The sequence below is a fragment of the Pan paniscus genome, chromosome X (genome assembly GCF_029289425.2).
Source record: "Pan paniscus chromosome X, NHGRI_mPanPan1-v2.0_pri, whole genome shotgun sequence".
In the NCBI taxonomy this organism is placed as follows: Eukaryota; Metazoa; Chordata; class Mammalia; order Primates; family Hominidae; genus Pan; species Pan paniscus.
The window spans coordinates 118,168,789-118,186,821 of record NC_073272.2 but is presented as its reverse complement, the minus strand read 5'-3'; the positions used below and the strand labels follow the sequence as shown (position 1 = coordinate 118,186,821).

Below are 18,033 nucleotides of genomic sequence, written 5' to 3'. Positions count from 1 at the left end.
CCTTAAGTGCAACCACCTCCACCCCACTCCCCAGCCTTGTCCTGCTCGCAAAAATAGGGACCTAGGCACCTACAAGAAACATAGGGACCTTTGGGGCCTGAGGTCACACGCAAGTCCTCTTTTATCGCCCTCCAGGATGAGATGAGGAGGTGGTCCCTCTTTTCTCTCCCTCTCCTATGGATGCCCTTGGCTCTGCTCACATAGAGTGCAGGGCTTCCTGGCTTTCCGATTCCCATGTTCCTTCACGTGCTCCAGCAAATATATTGCTTTTCGTGCCTCCCAAGCTAACTTGGAGTCCGTGGGCTGCCGGTGGCCTCCAGCGCATAGCTTCAGAGTTTATAGGGGAGGCTCTGGCGCCGTCAGGAGTTGAGCCTGCTAATGCTGAGCTCCCATGAGTGGCTGCTCTCTCTTTTCCTTAACTGGGGAGGGGGCAGAAGGTGGTGTCAGCCCACAGGAGAGATTCCTTGTTGTGACCAGGACGTTGTCCAGAGGCAGCAACAGCAACAACGATCTAAGGAATCTGCCCAGATGAAGAACTGCCCATCCCCAAAGTGAACAGAAATGGAGCCCCTGGAATCCCCATATTGGGCTATTACCTCAGCACCGGACTCCCCCATCCCCCATCAGACTCCTGGGTATATCAGAGAAGAAAGCACTGGTGTTTTGTCAACAAGTGGGTGTCACAATTTGGCTCTCTGAGCGAAGGGACAGGTTAGTTGTGGTAAGGGGGCTCTGTCCTTTTACCTTTGGGAAGTATCTCAGCCCATTTATTTTTCTTCATTTGCAAAATGCGGTTAAAAATCCCACCTCAGAGTACAACCCCCCTTTACAGTTTTTTACTATATTTTCTTTTTTTTTAATTCTTCCTAACAGCACAGACACATTAAAGGCAGATGCTGATATATATATTTATTGACATAGAAGCTCACAACATATATTGTTTGGTGAAAAAATACAGATAGAACAGCACTTATATTTCATCACTTTTATCTATGCATATATCTATCTGGGTACATAGGTATAGGGAAATATCACTCATCAAAGGGTTGACAATGATTATATAAGGGTGGAGAGATTTGGGTAATTTGTACTTCACTTTTTGTACCTTTTTTATTGTTCAAATATTTAACAATAAATTATACCACTTTCACAAAGAATAAAGCTGTCAAGGAAATGGGCACACACAGAAAACAGACCCGTAGGCTGCAGGGAGAAGGAGCAAGGACAGAGGTCAGGCTATCTCCCTCCAATGTGCTGGCATCCAAGACCCTTTCTACTCCACCCCAAAAGATAGCCGCTTTGTGGATTAATTCATGCAGTTAGAAGCCCCACCCCCACCCCCACCCCAGTTTTCCCACTACTGGATGCTGAATATAGGTAAGGGTTCACTGAAACCTGGGGGTGGTCCCTTACAGTGGCTCAGAGAAGTCATTGTATTCGCCAGGGGCCACTCTTGACCTCTCCATCTCAGTATGGGTCAGCTCCTGGAGAGTGATGATCAAATTCTCAAAAACCTGGGCCTTGTCACTCTCGTTGTCACAGGTTTCTTTTGAGTGGCCTTCCTCACCACAATACGAACAGCGGACTGTGTGTTTTCGCTTCCTGGCTCTACGCATCTCCCCAGGACCGTTATTCTTATAGCCAGAACCACCACTGGTGGAAGGAAACTGAGCCCTGGAATTGTGGGGGGAATCAATGACCAGCACTTCATCCTGAGGTCTGGCCCTGTCTCTGAGGGGAGGGGCACCCCAGGATGGAAGTGGAGGGTCCTGAGACTCCACCAGGATCACATCCTCATCGGAGTCGTCGAGGGTATCATCTATCTCTATCACATTGCAGTCAGCACTGCCGATCACTATCGGTGGGGAGCCCTGAAATGCCACAGGGCTGACTGCCCTCTCCACCATTGACTCAGACCTTTTTGGACGCTTCCGTTTAATAAAAGCATCATCCCAATCCTCTTCCTCCCTTACCATTCTGATTAACTCCAGAAAATTGGGAAGCCGCTCCTGCTCATTTGCATACATCCTGAGAAAATCCTTAAGTCTGAGTCGGAGGTCCCTACTCAGCTCACCGCCTAAAAGGAGCTGCTGCAAGCGAGTCCGGTTTGCATCTTTCTCAGCTATAATGCCTGCCTGAATAGCGTTCTGGAGCTGCACCTCTAAACGGATCACATAAAGGGAGGCTTTCTCCCCTTGAGCTTGTAGGGTGTTAAAAAATTTACCATGGGCAGTCACACTGCTTTCAGACTCCCCAAACACCAATTTCATGGCTCGCAAGAAATCTGCCACACTTAGGTTAGGGTTGGTCGCCTGAAGCACACGCATGACCTCGCGGGCAGGGCCCCTAAGGGTTTTCATCAAGCGCTTGAGCTTTTCCTCCTCAGACATATTCCAATCTGGCAGGACGCCATTGACTTGGGTCAGCCAGTTTTCAAAGGTTTCTTCCCCTTGGGCTGGCACCACCCTCCCCGAGAACAACTTCATGTTTCTGTCTGCCATGCTGGCCATTATAGGACCGAGACTTCTCCCCAGGGACCTCAGCATGGAATGGGCCCAAGGCGGCAAGGGTGCATTCAGCCGCCGGCTGTTACCGACACGTGCAATGATGCTAGCCATGACTGACGACGATAGGGTATCTGAATATAAGAAGATGCCTAGGCTTTTTAGAAAAGCTTAATCTGCAGGTGGGAGAGGAGAGGAGGTGGCTCTGCCTTCCTATCTCAGCAGGGGCTGTAAAAAAGAAAGGGGTGCTGGTTAATAAGGAAGCGGGCTGCAGCTGCATTCTCTTCCTACCTGAATATCCTGCAGTACATTTTATATTTGCCCACTACCCTAAAAATAATCCTGTAGGAGATTGACACTTAGAACCTCCCAGAGCTACCCGATGCCTGCGTGCTAGCAAGGTGCTTTTTGCAGCCACATCCATTCCTCCCACCAGTCCTCCAAGAGGGACGGTAACTGTTGCTTCAAATTCTAGGTGTAGCAGTGTCTGGAGCTGATATTGGGCTCTCCAAATAGAGTACAATGATCGCAGATTTGTGGAAATAAAATAAGATCTCATTAACCTCATGGTCTCTGGTCTCAACCACACCCCCTTCTCAAAGTGCCCCCCACGCCCGTCCCCCTTGTTATTTCTCAGATTCTTACACGAACTCTGAAACAAGAGCGCGTCTTTATTTCACTTCCAGCCTCTGCAACCAGTGCCCTCCGTGAGAAAGCTCCTCTCCGGGGTACGGTCAACCTCTGTCCACAGGGGGTCGCAGATCCGGGTCCTTGAGGTTTCAAGATTGCGCCACAGCGGAGAAGGCCAGAGAAGGGAAGGGTTAGAAGCAGCTTCACCCGTCATCCTGCTACCCACCACCTCCGCTGTTGCCAGGCGAAAAATTCTCTCTGCCCCCTCCTGATTATAAGCCAGAGACCAGCCCCCCACCCTCCAGCATTACATTTCCCCTGGGAAGCCGTCGGCCTACCAGCTCTGCAATCAGCTGCACAGAATTCAAGTTCAGATGCGGCTTTGATGGCCTGCCACGGAGAAAGGGAATAGGAGTTGGACACACCCACCCACATATTCCTCCCAGAAAGAGATGAGGAGATGCAAAGGATGTTCGAAGCAAACAGCTCGAGATTCCTCCCCCCGCTACCCCTCGCCTCTCCTCCCACCCCCAAATCCAGGCAAATCCTACCTAGCCCGCAGTATCCAGGTGAACCCCACCTCCTCCCTCAGCGCAGCCGGGCCACGAGAGTACTCCTACCCCTGCCTCACAGTCACCGATTCTCCAAGCTGGGAGCCGCCCAGTACTGGTGGGTCTTCCCCCACCCCTCTCCCCGCCGGGCAATCACACCCCCATTCTTTACCTGTGCTCCGCTGGTGGACAGCAGATGCTCCCGCGTCGCCAGCTGTGGATTCCGCCTTCTGGTCTCCGCCTTGCAGGCGGCAAAGAACTGAAGCCTCCTTGGCCGCTAAGCGACCCGGGGCTGCCCGAAGGAGCTGCTTCGCAGGGCCGCCCAACCAGGGGTAGCCGAGACGAGGCAGCGCCGTTCCTAAGGCAGCCGCGGCGGCTTTTATCCTCTGCCAGCTGAGACAAAAGAGCGTGACGAGCGGGCTAGTGCGGCCAATCAGCGAAGTGCGGGGGCGGACGCCCCGCACAGCCCTGGGCAGAGGCGAGTTTTCGCCTGAGGGGGCGGGGGCGCAGCAGGCCCGCGGAGCGTCAAGTGCAGCTTGATTAGACCGATGGAGCCAATCTGCCTGGGAATTTGCGACTCTTTCTTCCTCCCCCAACCCGTCCCTTCTCCCTGGGCTCAACTCTGCATCTTAGGCCAGGTGCATTAAACACGAGGTGGGTCCAAAATCAAGTGAATAATAAAAGTTCTTCACCTTGGTATTTGGAAAAGACGGGTAAGAGGGGAAGGGGTGGGAAGAGCATTAGCACGTGCATTGCGGAAACAGGCTTTCACACACATCTCCTCTTTTACTGTGAAAGAAGTAGCAGTATGTCCATTTAACAGAGAGGAGAGCTGGAGAACAAGGCTCTCAACCAATACCCATTCAAGTATGGGGGCAAGACATCAGAGTCATTTTGGGGAGCTTGTTAGAAATGCAGTCTTCTGGCCGGGAATGGTGGCTCACGCCTGTAATCCCAGCACTTTGGGAGGCCGAGGCGGGCGGATCACGAGGTCAAGAGATCGAGACCATCCTGGCCAACATGGTGAAACCCCGTCTCTACTAAAAAGACAAAAAAAAAAAAAAAAAATCAGCTGGGCATGATGGCGCGTGCCTGTAATCCCAGCTACTTGGGAGGCTGAGGCTAGAGAATCTCTCCAACCTGGGAGGCGGAGGTTGCAGTGAACCAAGATCGCACCACTGCACTTCAGCCTGGCAAGGGAACAAGACTCCCTCTCAAAAAAAAAAAAAGGAAAAGAAAAGAAATGTAGGCTCTGGGCCCCAACTCTGGTGGATTCAAATTTACTAGGACTAGCGGTTGGGATGTGGTTTTGTATTTAGTATTTTTAACCAGCGCTGCGGTTGGTTCTGAGTTGTAGCAAGGTTTGTGAATAAGTAAATGAGCCTGTCTCCAATATCTGTCCACAGGTATCTGTGGTGAAATGCAACTCCAGAGCAGATGTGCCTACGTGGAATCCATGATCTTCCTGAAATTGTATGCAAAGATTTCGGACTCTGTATGAAGCTAAATAATGGCCACCCAAATGTATCAAGTCCTAATCCCTGAAACCTGTAAATGTTACCTTATAAAGTAAAATGGTCTTTGCAGGTGTGATTAAGTTAAGGATTTTTGACTTAATTTTCCAGGCAGGCTGAAATCTAAACCACAAGTGCCCTTATAAAAGAGGGAGAGTTGGTGCACCAAGAAGAGAAGGCAATGACCAGAGATTAGTGATGTGGCCATAAGCAGAGGAATGCTAGCAGCCACCAGAAACTGGAAGAGGCAGGGAATAAAGCACAGTCCTACTGACACCTTGAATTCAGCCCAGAGAAACAGATGTTAAGCTTCTGGCTTCTAGAACTGTGAGAAATTAAACTTCTCTTGTTTTAAGCCAAGTTTGTGATAATTTGTTACAGTGCTGTTTTAGTCTGTTTGGGATGCTATGGCAAAATACCACAGACTGGGTGGTTTATAAACAACAGAAATGTATTGCTCATAGTTCTGAAGGTTGGGAAGTCCAACTTCAAGGTGCCAGCAAGGTTGGTTTCTCCTGAGGCTTCTCTCCTTGGCTTGCACATGGCTGCCCTCTTGCTTGGCCATCCTCTCTGTGCATATGTGCCTCTGGGTTCTCTCAGTGTGTCCAAATTTCCTCTTCTTATAAGGACACAAGTCAGATTGGAGCCCACCCTAAGGGCCTCATTTTTACCTTAATAACCTCTTTAAAGGCCCTATCTTTAAATACAGTCACACTCTAAGGTACTGAGGGTTAGGATTACAATGAATTTGGGGGAACATAATTCAGCCTGCAGCACTCCATTTTCCCTTACTTCTGGTTCTGGGAAAGCAAGCCTTCCTTCTCTCATGTAAAGTGTGGTTAAGAGACTCCTGTGGGAACTTTGGGGGGTCAAGACCAAGTGCACTTGGACTGCCCAAGTGCAAAGGAGTTGCTTGTTCTTGACTCCTGATGTTTGGAAGTGAGTGAACAGTCTGATGCTTTTCAGCTGCTGTTAATTTCAGCTTCAGCCTGCCAAGGTACTTTACCTGCTTCTTTCTGCCTTCTTATTTCCAACTCCAATACCTAGAATTCCTTGGAGTAAACAATCTATATTTAAAGACAAAGCACCTTCATCTCAGGGGCATGACCTTTCTCTTGTGGATGGAACACTGGAATGGTGGTGGTGGTGGGTGGAGGATTTTGGAGGTGCAGAGAAGGCAGGTTGCTTACTTCACACAGTCGGGGGTGATGCTGGCAATAGCTTAGGGGTTTTCTTCAGACTCTTGCTTCTGCTCCCCAATACTATGACATCTGACCCTGGCCTCTAAGCAGAATCGTGTTCTACATTTAAATTGGCTTCATCGCCAAATCAGGTGTTCTGCAGTTGGACCTGGTGGCATCAGAAAGGACAAAGACTGTGTCTCAGAGCTGTGCAAAAAATTTTGATTGTGTAAAGTTGCCTGGGTTGGGTCATCAGAACCAAGCGGAGGTCTCTTCATATAGGGCTTGGAGGAGCATTTGCTAAACTGGCTCCAGTTGGATACAGAGCATACCTTATCTCTGGCCTCATTATAGGAGAGGGGTTGGGGGTAAGGGGGCTTCCAATTACAAGAATTCTAGCTCTGGTGGTTCTAAGGAGGCCACATTTCATTTTCCAATTGCAAAACAAAACAAAACAAAACAAAACAAAAACACACACAAAAAAAACCCCTTAAAATCCTTAAGATTCAGAGCCAATGCCTTCAGTTGAAAGAATAACTCCCTTTAGTTGCCTTCAACCTCTGTGCCAGGAATTTTCCATCCTTATCTCATGTAAGTGTCTCATCAAACCTATTCAGATAGGCATTGTTATTTCACCAAGGTTTCTGAGAGCATATGGTCACTTCAAACTCAGGCTTCGGCTCAGGGATATCAAAGACTGGATGGGGGTGCTTATGGGAGATGCTGCACATATTAACCTGGCATTCTAAGGGCAGCGTCACTCAAAAAAGTTTTCAAAAAGAGGATAAAATAGTTATTTTTAGACAAACAAAACAGAGAGTTTGTAACCAGCAAACCAAGCTAATGGAAATTCTGAAGTATGTACTTCAGGAGGAACATGACCTTAAAAGAAATAAATACAGGAAGGAATGAAGAGCAAAGGAAGTGGTAGTACGTGGGCAATGTAAGAGAACATTGGCAGAAGAAGAAATCAGAAAAACATCTATTCTCCTTTTTAAAAAATAAACTTAATGTATCATACAATCAGAAAAAACGTCAGGAGGGGCTTAAATGGATTTCAACTTTTCTAAGGGCCTGGTATCGTATTGGAAGTTATTTAGGTATTTATTAAATTTATATTCTAATAAGGTAATTATATATCTAGTAATTAATAGTATGTGACTATTAAAATAATAGTAACAGGATGTAAATTTCCAAGCTATCAATAGTGGGGAGGGGAAAAAGTTGAATAATCAACACAAAATTTTCAATTTTTTTTAAATCAAGAAAGAAATATAAATGGGACGAATAAAAGCACAAAATAAAATTAAGCTTTAAACCCAAATATATGAGTAATTTTATTAAATGTTTATGATCCACAACATCAAAAACCCCAAGTAATCCCATTTAAAAGTGGGCAAAGGATCTGAATAGACATTTCTCAAAGACATACAAATGGCCAAGAAATATATGAAAAAAATACTCAACTAATCATCAGGGAAATGCAAATCTAAACCACAGTGACCCCAGTTAGCATGGCTATTATCAAAAGATAAAAATTTAAAATTCTGGCAAGGATGCAGAGAAAAGAAAACTCTTACACACTGTTGCTGAGAATGTAAATTAGTACAGCCACTATGGAGAGCAGTTTGGAGGTTCCTCAGAAAACAAAAAATAGAGCTATCATACCATCCAGAAATCATATGATATATAGCCAAAGGAAATGAAATTAGTGTATTGAATGAATACCTGCACCCCCAGGTTTATTATAGCACTATTCACAATAGCCAAGATATGGAATCAACCTAAATGTCCATCAATGGATGAATGGATAAAGAAAATGGAGTATATATACACAATGGAATACTATTCAGCCATAAAAAGAATAAAATCCTATCATTTGCAGCAACATGTATGGAACTGGAAGTCATTACGTTAACTGAAATAAGCCAGGCACAGAAAGATAAAAATTGCATGTTCTCACTCATCTGTGGGGGCTAAAAAAGTGTATCTCACGGAGTTAGAGAGTAGAATGATTGTTACCAGAGGCTGGGAAGGGTGTGTGTTGTGGGGAGGGTTGAAGAGAGATTAGTTAATGACTTACATTAAAATAATATGTTATAGTGTTCAATAGCACAATAGGGTGGCCATAGTTAAAAACAATATGTTGTATATTTCAAAATAGCTAGAAGAGAAGATTTGAAATGTTCCCAACACAAAGAAATGACAAATGTTCAAGGTGATAGGTATCCTAATTACCCTGGATCATTAAATATTGTATTCATGTATCAAAAGGTCACATGTATCCCATAAATATGTATAAATAGTATGTATCAATAAAAGGATTTTTAAAATTACAAAACATAAAAGATTTTAAAAGCTAAAGGCTCAAGTTAAAAAATAATGTCAAATGGGATTAATAAACACAACTACATGCTGTTGAAAAGAGACAAATCCAAAATATAAGGGTACACATAGGTTGATAGTAAAAACATGGAGACAGAAAAATCATGCAAATAATATATAACAGATAGAAAACTTGTATAGCTATATTCATAGCAGACAAAATATACTTAAAAGCAAAAAGCATTATGACAGATATAGAAGGTTATTTTATTATGATAAAAGTTCCAACTCACCGGGAAGTTTAGCAAATTTGAATGATTATGCTGATAACAAAGCCTTGAAATATATAAAGGAAAATTAATTTACTAAAGGAGAAATAAGCAAATATAAAATTAGAATGGAAAGTGTTACCACACCTCTCTCAGTAGTTGATCAAGGAGACAAAAAATGTCTCTAAGGATATAGAATTTTTGAACAATGTTATTAATAATGAACTAATAGCCAATATATAGAACACCACAGCCAACAACTACAGAATACACATACAACACCCTTATAAAATTTGACCCACTTTGGGAGGCCGAGGCGGGCGGATCATGAGGTCAGGAGATCAAGACCATCCTAGCTAACATGGTGAAACCCCATCTCTACTAAAAATACAAAAATTTAGCCAGGCGTGGTGGCGGTCACCTGTAGTCCCAGCTACTCGGAAGGCTGAGGCAGGAGAATGGCGTGAACCTGGGAGGTGGAGCTTGCAGTGAGCCGAGATCATGCCACTGCACTCCAGCTTGGGTGACAGAGCAAGATTCTGTCTCAAAAAAAAAAAAAAAAAATTTGACCATATGTTAGGCCAGAAAGCAGGCCTCAACAAATTTCAAAGAATTAAAATCTGATTGCAATGCAAGTAAGTTACAAACCAATAATAAAAAGATAACTGGAAAATGTCAGTATGTTTGGAAACCAAGACACATACTCTAAAATAACTGATGAGTCAAAGAACAATGATAGTGAAATTAAAAATATTTTTTTGCTGAACAATAATGGAAATACTCATATAAAAAAGTGTGGGAGCTGGGTACAGTGTTGCATACCTGTAGTCCCTGCTACTCAGGAGGCTGAGACAGGAAGATCACATGAACCTGGGCAACATAGCCAGACCCTGTCTCTAAAACAAAACAAAACAAAACAAAAAAACCCACCCTTGTATCTGTAAGCAATGATGAAAATCCACGAGTTAATGAGTTAATGAATTGTCCATCTCAAGATGTAAGAAAACAAACAAAATAAGCCCAATAAAATTTAAAAACGATAATATGATAAATAGAAATTAGTGAAATAGAAAGCAATGTTATAACACGTCAAGAATGTCCTCTCTTGCCACTTCCATTCAACATTGTATTAGGGGTTCTAGCCTGGGAAATTAGACAAGATAAAAATGAAATAAACAACATCCAGATTGGAAAGGAAGAAATAAAACCACCTGTATTCATAGATGACATCATTTTTTATTATACTTTAAGTTCTAGGGTACATGTGCACAACATGCAGGTTTGTTACATATGTATACATGTGCCATGTTGCTGTGCTGCACCCATTAACTCATCATTTACATGAAGCTGGAAACCATCATTCTCAGCAAACTATCGCAAGGACAAAAAACCAGACACCGCATGTTCTCACTCATAGGTGGGAATTGAACGATGACATCATTTTGTACATGGAAAATTCTAAGGACACCATTGAAAAACTATGAGAACTAATAGATGAGTTCAACAAGATTGTAAAATACAAGATTGTTATACAAAATTTAATTGTATTTCTATACACTAGCAATGAACAATCTAGAAATGAAATTAATGAAACAATTCCATTTACAATAACATCAAAAATACTTATGAATAAATTTAACAAATGAAGTGTAAAGCTTACACTAAAAATTGCAAAACATCGTGGAGGGAAATTAAAGATATAAATAAATGAAAGACATTTGATCATCCTGGTTTGGAGGGCCAAATATTGATAAAATGGCAATCTACAGATTGATCTGTAGATTCAATGTTATGTCTAGCATAATTTCAGCTGGCTTCTTTGTAGAAACTGAGAAACTGATCCTAAAATTCACACAGAAATACAGGGAGCCGGGTGTGGTGACTCACACCTCTAATCCCAGCACTTTGGGAAGCCGAGGTGGGCGGATCACTTGAGCCCAGGAATTTGAGACCAGCCTGGGTAACATGGTGAAACCCTGTCTCTATTAAAAATACAAAAACTAGCCAGGCATGGTGGTGCAAGCCTGAGCCTGTAGTCCCAGCTACACAGGAGGCTGAGATGGGAGGATGGCTTGAACCCGAGAGGCAGAGGTTGTAGTGAGCAAAGATCACACCACCGCACTCCAGCCTGGGTGACAGAGTGAGACCCCGTCTCAAAAAAAAAAAAAAAAAAAGAAAGAAAGAAAGAAAGAAAGAAATGCAGGAAACCCAGAATAGTCAAAACAATCTTGAAAAAGAAGAACAGAGTTGGTGAACTGACACTTCCCAATTTCAAAACCTACTACAAACCTGCAGTAATCAAAATCGTGTGGTCCTGGAATAAGGATAGATATATAGATCAGTGGAATAGAATTGAGAGTCCAAAAATAAACTCATACATTTATGGTCAGTTAATTTTTGACAAGGATGACAAGACCATTCAATGGGGAAACAAAAGTCTGTTCAACAAATGGTGCAGGGACAAATGGATGTCACAAGCAAAGAATGAATTTGGACTACCACCTCACACCATGTACAAAAATTAACTCAAAATGAATCATAGACCTAAGTATAAAAGCTAAAATTATAAAAACTCTAAGAAGTCATAGAAGTAAATGTTTGTGTCTTTGAGTTAGGCAAAGCATTCTTAGATATGACACCAAAGTATAAGCAACAACAACAACAAACAGAAAAACTAGACTTCATCAAAATTTAATTTTTTTTTTTTTTTGAGACAGAGTCTCACTCTGTTGCCCAGGCTGGAGTGCAGTGGCACGATCTCGGCTCACAAAATTTAAAATTTTTGTGCATCAAAAGACACTGTCAGGGCCAGGCATGGTGGCTCACACTTGTAATCCCAGCAATTTGGGAGGCCAAGGGTGTGGCTTGCTTGAGCTCACGAGTTCAAGACCAGCCTGGCCAACATGGTGAAACCCGGCAAAAATTAGCCAGCATGGTGGCATGTGCTTGTAATCCCAGCTACTCGGGAGGCTGAGGTAGGAGGATGGCTTGAGCCTGAGAGGCAGAGGTTGCAGTGAGCTGAGATCACGCCACTGCACTCCAGCTTGGGCAACAAAGCCAGACCTTGTTTAAAAAAAAAAAAAAAAGACACTGTCAGGAAGGGGAAAAGACAATCCACAGAATGAAAGAAAGTATAGGGAAATTATATATCTGATGAAGGATCTTTATCTAGTATATATAGTTTTACAACTCAACAATAAAAAGACAAGTTAATTTTAAAATGGACAAAGGATCTGAGTAAACATTTCTCCAGGGAATATATATGATATACAAATGGCCAATGAAAAGATGCTCAACATTATTTGGTCATCAGGGAAATGCAAACGAAAACCACAATTGGATACCATTTTATACCTACTAGGATGGCTATAATTAAAAAGACAGATAATAACAAGTGTTGGCAAGGATATGGAGAAATTGGAATCCTGAAATATTGCTCACAGGAATGTAAAATGGTGCAGTCACTTTGGAAAATAGTTTGGAAATTTCCTCAAAAGGTTAAATATAGAATTACTATATGACCCAGCAATTCTATTCCCAGGTGAATACCCAAAAGAAATGAAAACCTATGTCCATACAAAAACTTTTTTTTTTTTTGAGATGGAGTCTCGCTCTGTCGCCCAGGCTGGAGTACAGTGGCGTGATCTCGGCTCACTGCAAGCTCCGCCTCCTGGATTCACGCCATTCTCCTGCCTCAGCCTCCTGAGTAGCTGGGACTACAGGTGCCTGCCACCACGCCCAGCTAATTTTTTGTATTTTTTAGTAGAGACAGGGTTTCACCGTGTTAGCCAGGATGGTCTCAATCTCCTGACCTCGTGATCTGCCCGCCTTGGCCTCCCAAAGTGCTGGGATTACAGGCGTGAACCACTGTGCCCGGCCACAAAAACTTGTATACTAATGTGCATAGTGTCATTATTAATAACCGAAAAGGGGAAACCACTCAAATGTCCATCAATTAATGAATGGATAAAAGGAAAGAAGTGCTTTTACATGCTACATCATGGGTGAACCCTGGAAACACTATGCTAAGTGAAAGATGGCCACACAAAAGGCCACATATTGTATGATTCTGTTTATATGAAATATTCAGAAGAGACAAATCCACATAGATAGAAAGTAGATTAGAGGTTGCCAGGGGTTGGGGGTAGGAAGGAAAAGGGAGTGACTGCTAATAGGTACAGGATTTCTTTCTGTGGTGATGATAATGTTCTAAAATTGATTGTGATGATGGTCATGTAACTGAATATATTTAAAAACCATTGAATTGTACACTTTCAAAGGATGAATTTTAAAGATGTACACTATATCACAATAAAGATTTTTTTAGAAGAAGAATATTTACGGTGTGGATCCATTTATATAAAGTTCAAACAAAGGTGAGACTAAACTATATTGCTTAGACTTGCATACAGAGATGATCAAAAACTAAAAGAAAGCATGGAACTATTCCTATAAAAGTCAGGCTAGTGGTTCCGCCTGGGGGTGAGAGAAGAGCTTTGATTAAAAAGAGAACCACAGAGGGCTTCTGTGGCATCCTAGTGTTTGATTTCTGATCTTTCTTGGTGGTTACATGGGTATTTCTTTTCTAACGATTTGTTAAAAATCTACATACATGTTTTATGCACATTTCTGTATATCTGTTCTATTTTCAATAAACTGTTAAAATTAAACTCATTCACCTGAGTGTATGTGGACTACACTGAATTGTTAAAATATTGGACTGAGCCAGGCTATTGATTCCAGATATTTCAAGAAAAGGGTTCCTAAATTAAGTGTCCGTAAGATTAAAAGAGGGAATAGGAGTGGAGAGAGTGTTGGATAGAGTAAAAAGAAGATTTGACTTTCCTAAAAGACGTGCTTCTTTGGTTCCTGTGCAAAGCACTAAAGATAGGGAAATAGTGGTAAAGCATGCAGGCTCTACAGCCAAACCAAATAGGTTCTGCATCTACCACTTAAGTTTTAGTTTCATAATCCTTCTGGGCCTCAGTTTCCATATCTGTAAGTGGAGATTATAATAGCATCTAGCTAAAATGTTACTGTGCATATTAAAGAAGATTATCCTTGTAATACCTTGTGAACTTTTTTTTTAGATAAGGGACCTCACTGTTGCCCAGGCTGAAGTGCAGTGGCCATTCACTGTACTCATCATAGCTCACTGTGGCCTCCAACTCCTGGCTTCAAGCAATCCTCCCACCTCAGCTTCCCGAGTAGCTGGGACTATAGGTGCCTACCACCACACCCAGCTGAGTATGTTTTTTGACATGTAAGTGCTCTATAACTGGCATCTGTTATTATTTCTTTCTAAAGCTCGTTATGAGATACATTAATTCTGAGTCCCTGTTGTATGTCTGTTATTGTCCTATTTTCCATTTATTCTAGATACCATACATGAAAATAATACAATTGCATTTTTTTTTGAGACAAGGTCTCACTCTGTTGCCCAGACAGGAGTGCAGTGGCGTGATCTCAGCTCACTACAACCTCCATCTCCCAGGCTCAAGCAATTATCCTGCCTCAGTCTCCCGACTACCTGGGATAACAGGCGTGCACCACTACCACCTGGCTAATTTTTGTATTTTTAGTAGAGATGGGGTTTCACCATGTTGGCCAGGCTGATCTTAAACTCCTGACCTCAAATGATCCACCCCCCTTGGCCTCCCAAAGTGCTGGGATTACAGGCATGGTATGTGTAATTGAAACTGACACTCGGAGAGGTTAAGTAAGAAGCCTGGAGTCACACAGCTTTAAGAGGTGGAGTAATGTTTTGAAAACAGATCCATCTAATTCCAAAGCCTTTGCACTTTCCATGTTTTCTTGGAGTTGAATATAACCATCATTCAGTGGGAAATTCAAATGATGTTTAACCAAATACTGTTTTATTAAGCTATTTATATGACTTAATAGGAGAAAACATGTCCAAAAGCCTGAGAGCTTTGTGTACTGGGAAAGTTTATATAGTGCCAATGTAACATTTCAGAGCAGACGTAAATCTCTTGCATTCCCTAAATAACACCTGGTAAAGAGATGTTCTTAGAAGTTGCTTAAGTTGCAATGATCTGGCGGGTTTTAAAGTCTGGCCAAACCTAAGGAATATAGCAGTAGGATTTCCAGGTCACAGGAAGTGTATTACCAGCAGGAGAGCACATGCCACCAAATCTGAGGGAGTGCAGAGTCAAACTCCTAATGGGGAACCTGGCATCCAAAACTGTTATTTTGTTAATTCCTCTAATTCTGCCCCAGGTATCTGAACACAGGAGAGTGCCCTCCCAGAGCACCACCATAGAGGGGCCCAGCAAAAAGTCCAACCAATTCTGCATAGCTGCAACACCTCAGAAAATGTAGGCCAGCCTGCTGGTCTGGATTGACTGAAATGACTGAGACCCAAGTAGCCCTTTGGGAAATCATGGTAAAATCATGGTGCTGGGTGCTTCAGAAATCCTTGCTGACTGATCAACTGGACTGCTGTGGCAGAGACAAGATCTAGAGCAAGTGGGGGAGGAGGGTGGGGTCCAGAGGCAGAAGTCAGGCTGGAAAGCCCTGGGGGCCCACTGGCAAGAGGGAGACTGGCAAGAGGTAGATCAGGATGGTGGCCATTCCGAATGTGTGTGTGGTGAAGGGAGCATTAAACTACAACCTGGGGGCCTGGGTTCTATCGCTCTTGAGTTAATTAATTAATCTCTGGATATATCAGTTCCCCCACCCATAAAATGAAAATAATAATAGGACCTATCTCATTGTATTGTCGTGAGGAACAGATGAAATCATGGACATGAAAGCACTGTGAAAACTCTCATGGTATATAGAAATATGAAGCTAAGTGTTCATTTGTTTTGTTTACTTGTGTAGCCCCAGCACCTGGACAGTGTCTGTCATATAGCAAGTACTCAATAAACATTCATTGAATGAATAATATTGCACTAGAGTTCGAGTACTGACTGTTTAGAATACTAGGTGATCATCACAAGCAAAACTATGAGATGGGTGAAAGTAAGTTCTCGGCTGGGTGCGGTGGCTCATGCCTGTAATCCCAACACTTTGGGAGGCCAAGGTGCCAGGATTGTTTGAGTCCAGGAGATCAAGACCAGCCTGGGAAACATATGGAGATCCCATTTCTACAAATAATAAAAAATTAGCCAGGCATGGTGATGTGGACCTGTGGTCCCAGCTACTCGAGAGGCTGAGGTGGGAGGATCATTTGAGCCCAGGAAGTGGAGGCTGCAGTGAGCCGAGATCATATCACTGCATTCCAGCCTCGGCGACAGAGCAAGACCCCATCTCAAAAAAAAAAAAGAAAAAAAAGCAAGTTCTTGCATCCTTCCATTTGGAGCCCTGTCCCCTGTCCCTTGACAGTGCCCTGGAGGTATTAAATATCCAGCATCCTCAGCCACCTCATTTTTCTTCACTCAGCCCACCTTGGTATCAGTGATGAAAAGAATGATAGCTGCCATTTGTTGGAGGCGTATTATGTTCTAAGTGCTAAGCTTCACATGCACATTCTTAGCTTGATCTTCAAATCCACCCCCACATTTAATGGCTATTTTTCTTGGGAAAAAAAATACATGCTGATGACTCTAAAGCTCAGTTTTCTCATCTAGATTGCAAGGCAAATCCTGTTACAGAAACTGACATGATTCCTGTTGGAGTTTCTGTTCCCAGGACTCATCTGGGCTCAACTCAGGCCCAGGCTTGAAATTGTGTGGCAAGGGACCCAACTGCCATAGCCATGCCATCAGACATAGCTATGATTGATGGGGGACAAGGGTCTCAATCTGCGTGAAGGCACCAAGGCTCTGCTATCCTCTTTCACAACTACATGGCTAGGAAACAGCAGCTGTCATTCAAGCCCAGGCAATCTCTCTTCAATACTTTGTGACATTTAAGGAAGCAGATGGAACAACTTGACAAATGGAACAGCTTGTCCAAAGCTGCTCACCTGGGCTCACAAATCCTTCCCCTCAGCCAAGAGATTTTTCATAAAGAATGCTAATCTCTTTGGCACACTGCCCTTTGCACCCCTACAACCTTAAATGCTGGGTCCACTTAGCAGGTTCAGAACGTTCTGGCAGGCTCTCTCATACCATCCCACCCTCCCTGATTCTTATGTCATAGCCCTATCAGAGTTAGAAATAATACAATTACTTGTAGAATAATTTGATTACCTTTGGACTCCACCAAGTGCCCCTGAATTCCATGAGAGCCAGGTAGAATTGACTTTCTTCTCCACCACTTCCACAGTGCCCAGCTCTGGGCATAGTACAAAGCAAGTGCTCAATCAATATTTATCAAAGAATAAATGAATGAGTGAAGAGTAAGCAAATAAGTGAGATGGAAATGTAGAACAGAATAAATGTGGTAATTGCTCTCAAACCTTTGAAGAACTTTGCTATGGAAGAGAGAGGATTTTTACTATCTTTTTTTTTTTTTGGTGAGAAAGAGTCTCGCTCAGTCGCCCAGGCTGGAGTGCAGTGGTGCCACCTTGGCTCACTGCAACCTCCACCTACAGGGTTCAAGCGATTCTCCTGCCTCAGCCTCCCGAGTAGCTGGGACTGTGGGTGTGCACCACCACACCGAGCTAATTTTTGTATTTTTAGTAGAGATGGGGTTTAGCTATGTTGGCCAGGCTGGTCTCAAACTCCTGGCCTCAAGTGATCCACCCGCCCCAGCCTCCCAAAGTACTGGGATTACAGGCATGAGCCACCATGCCCAGCCTAGGATTTTTATTAACTTTTTATTTAGAAATAATTTAAAAATTACAGAAGAGTTGTAAAAGTAGAACAAATAATTCCCATATACCATCTATGCAGATCCCACCAATTTTAAATATTTTGGCAATTTGTTTTTATCACTCTCTCTCATTACTTACATATTAATGTTCTTTTTTTTTAGGAACTATTTGCAGGCAGGTCACATGCATCATGCCACTTTACTCCCTAATGCTTCAATGCATATTTCCCAGGGACACGGCCATTCTTATAGAAGACCATTACCAAAATTAGGACACTTGATAGTGATGCAATATTGTAATCTATGTCCTTACTCAATTTTGCCAATTTTGAGTG

At 43.0% G+C, this 18,033-nt stretch overlaps 1 protein-coding gene across 1 annotated transcript; it reads right to left on the bottom strand.

The window, feature by feature from the left end:
- Positions 1 to 894: 894 nt before the first annotated feature.
- ZCCHC12 (zinc finger CCHC-type containing 12) lies at positions 895 to 4,050 on the bottom strand. Its single transcript, XM_003812636.6, has 4 exons — positions 3,858 to 4,050; positions 3,473 to 3,524; positions 3,150 to 3,274; positions 895 to 2,732 (listed from the first exon to the last, which is right to left on the bottom strand). Exon 4 carries the CDS (start codon positions 2,616 to 2,618, stop codon positions 1,410 to 1,412), a length of 1,209 nt encoding a protein of 402 aa, XP_003812684.1. The 5' UTR covers positions 2,619 to 2,732; positions 3,150 to 3,274; positions 3,473 to 3,524; positions 3,858 to 4,050; the 3' UTR covers positions 895 to 1,409.
- Positions 4,051 to 18,033: the final 13,983 nt, after the last annotated feature.

Bases quoted from the DNA above. Each gene is read 5' to 3' on its own strand.
- ZCCHC12 (XM_003812636.6), bottom strand. From the start codon at position 2,618: ATGGCTAGCATCATTGCACGTGTCGGTAACAGCCGGCGGCTGAATGCA.